General features: G+C 37.2%; 1 protein-coding gene across 3 annotated transcripts in view; it reads right to left on the bottom strand.

Moving 5' to 3' along the window:
- dyrk1b (dual-specificity tyrosine-(Y)-phosphorylation regulated kinase 1B) overlaps positions 1-2,500 on the bottom strand; it is a 68,746-nt gene that overhangs the window by 36,755 nt on the left and 29,491 nt on the right. For 2 of the 3 annotated variants that reach the window (XM_052144059.1, XM_052144060.1), the window contains exon 1: positions 1,274-2,500. This exon is cut by the window's right edge and continues 914 nt beyond it. The exons of the other annotated variant lie outside the window; for it this stretch is intronic. In XM_052144059.1, coding sequence (XP_052000019.1) covers positions 1,274-1,415 — 142 coding nt within the window. In that variant the 5' untranslated portion in view covers positions 1,416-2,500. The remainder of the gene's footprint in view (positions 1-1,273) is intronic. 3 annotated transcript variants of the gene reach the window in all.

The following is a 2,500-nucleotide window of genomic DNA, read 5'->3' as shown; positions in this document are numbered from 1 at the left end:
TGTGACAGCAATAATTTACTGGACATTAATTACACCTGGTGTAGTTTGTTCAACAAATCATCAAAAGCAACAATGGTCTTTGACAATTCAAGGACTGTAATAAGCCAATAGCAGCAACAAAGATCTGAAGGAAAAACAATTAAGGGTTTAACACTAATTAATTCAACCTACTTCAATGATATAGGTATAAGAAAATCAAATTTAAACTGAAATCAAAAAGGCATGAGAGCAATCTTTAAGTGTTTAAAAAAATTATTAACAATCCAAGAAAAGCTTTGTGACGTAACCTTCATTGAGCACAATACAGTAACCACTGGTCTACAGAAAGATACTGTTGCAGCTCTAAGATTCCCAGCAACAGAGCGATCACTGTGAGCTCACACCTCACGTAGAGCTCCCATAGCACACAGCACAAATTACCATGCAGTAGTGACGCAAAGATTAAGCAGCCTCTAAACCGTTTGAGAATGTGTCTATTCCCATGATTGTTTGAACAAGTTATGTTAAGACAATTATGGGAAAGGAGTACAGGTCTGTAGGGGTATCTGAAGTGTGGGAAAGATTTGACTAATTGGTGTCCGGTCTAAAGGGAAATGCCCCAGGGTGGGCTCTCTTTTTACTGTGAATAACCTAATAGTTATATTTTAACATGCACTTTACCAGCACTAAAGTATTATACACATTTTCAATAGTTACATTAAGGTCCATAAAGCCAAGGGTTGACCAAAACTGACCATAAAGCAACAGTGGTGGCAACCAATGTACCAATTAGTTAATACCAGTGTTGTGGCCAAACTGTATTGATATTCAAATGAAATCAAAAGTGAAGCTAGGTATTTCCTCAAATTCCACAACCTTTAATACTCAGAATCAGCTTTATTTATATACAGCTCAACATAAATCAATATAATTCCACCACTCTTTCACCCAACATGGATTCCATGAAGTTTTTGGTGTTGTTGAGTTCATACAAGAAGAACATGAAGGTCAAATGGAAACTGCCTTCAAGACATGAGCATATCTAAAGATTATGACTGGTAGTAGTAATTCAATACATTGTAGACATAATGACAGACCGCCTTTCTTTGACTTCTTAGTGCTATAGAATGCCATAATGTATGAACAAATAAACTTTTCATGCAGGACCCACAGGTTGAGACTCAACTGAACCTCAACATTCATGCATGTTCAGACCTTAAGGGCACTTTGATCAGCAACGCATGACATGAGCATAGGTACACTTGTTATAGATGCAAAGTGAGGTTGTACTAACTTTTCGCCGGCTTCCGTAGTAGGTGTGACTGTGGTAAGAAGCGATTCTGATCTGGGCTGCCAATCCAGGATTCGGTCGCCAAGTTTGCGACCATTCTGTTAGAAGGCTGCGGCTTCTCCTCCACAGATGATGTGATCACCATCTGAAATGCTTATGTGTTGGCCCGTGATATCCAAAGAATGACTTTAATTGAGTTTGTTGGGGATCCCAAAAAGTACTTTCGAAAAACTTGCTGACATCAAGTAAAGGATAATCCTTCTTACATGCCTATAGCTTCAGTAAATAATCCAGTATGGTACATCCAATGGTAACTAAACTCTAGATTGAACTATAAAGGCAAGTTATAAAGATTTACGCACAAAAATAGCTTTACTTGTGAAAATCCTGAAGTGACAGACAGATGCAACTGATGAACGAAAAAGGCACCATTAAGTTATTTCAAACACGGTTTCATTTCTGTCCATACTATTCCCTTTATTACTATATGTTATTCTAAGGCAACGGATTGGGTTTCAGGCAACAATGCTTGATTTTGGCATAAAAATATACATATTCAAACTTTTTGTGTCTTATATATTTTATAGAGATATATATATTCTGCAACACACACACAATATATATATATATATATATATATATATATATAGATAGATATTTCTCTGTTTAAATGGGGATGAACTTATTTGGTTACTAAAGTTGCGTTACTTGTTTTGTATCTAGACTCATTGTCCCGCGATGACGAGAGGGTTCCATTTGTTAAAATATCAAGAACTTTTCGAAAAACTATTCATAGGAGTGGGATATGACTGAGATCCTTGTGACAGGACCCTCCACTTCAATTTTCCAAACCAGATAATTCAGAAGCTGACAAGGAAACCAGAGCTAAGCCTGGAAGTGTTGGTAGCCATTTACACCATTTACCCCATCACTCTTGCTAAAAATAGCAATCTTTTCTTATATTCTGTCTAGGTACCCTACAGTGATTTTAATTAGTCAAAAAATGCAGGAGCGTGTAGCAACAATGGTTGTGTTGCCCCTATCCTTGGTTATAACGTTGTAGTTCAGTCCTGATATGCCAAAAATGCACGTCCAGTTAAGAAAAGTATTAGTGAATTATTTGTGTGTGTGTGTGTGTGTGTGTGTGTGTGTGATGAGAGAGAGAGAGAGAGGGGGGTAACAAAGCTACTCTTCCACCTTTTATCGATCTGGCAATTCCGCAAATGTCTA

This window comes from Xyrauchen texanus, chromosome 15 (genome assembly GCF_025860055.1).
Source record: "Xyrauchen texanus isolate HMW12.3.18 chromosome 15, RBS_HiC_50CHRs, whole genome shotgun sequence".
Classification (NCBI taxonomy): Eukaryota; Metazoa; Chordata; class Actinopteri; order Cypriniformes; family Catostomidae; genus Xyrauchen; species Xyrauchen texanus.
This window is presented reverse-complemented; position numbering and strand designations above follow the sequence as displayed.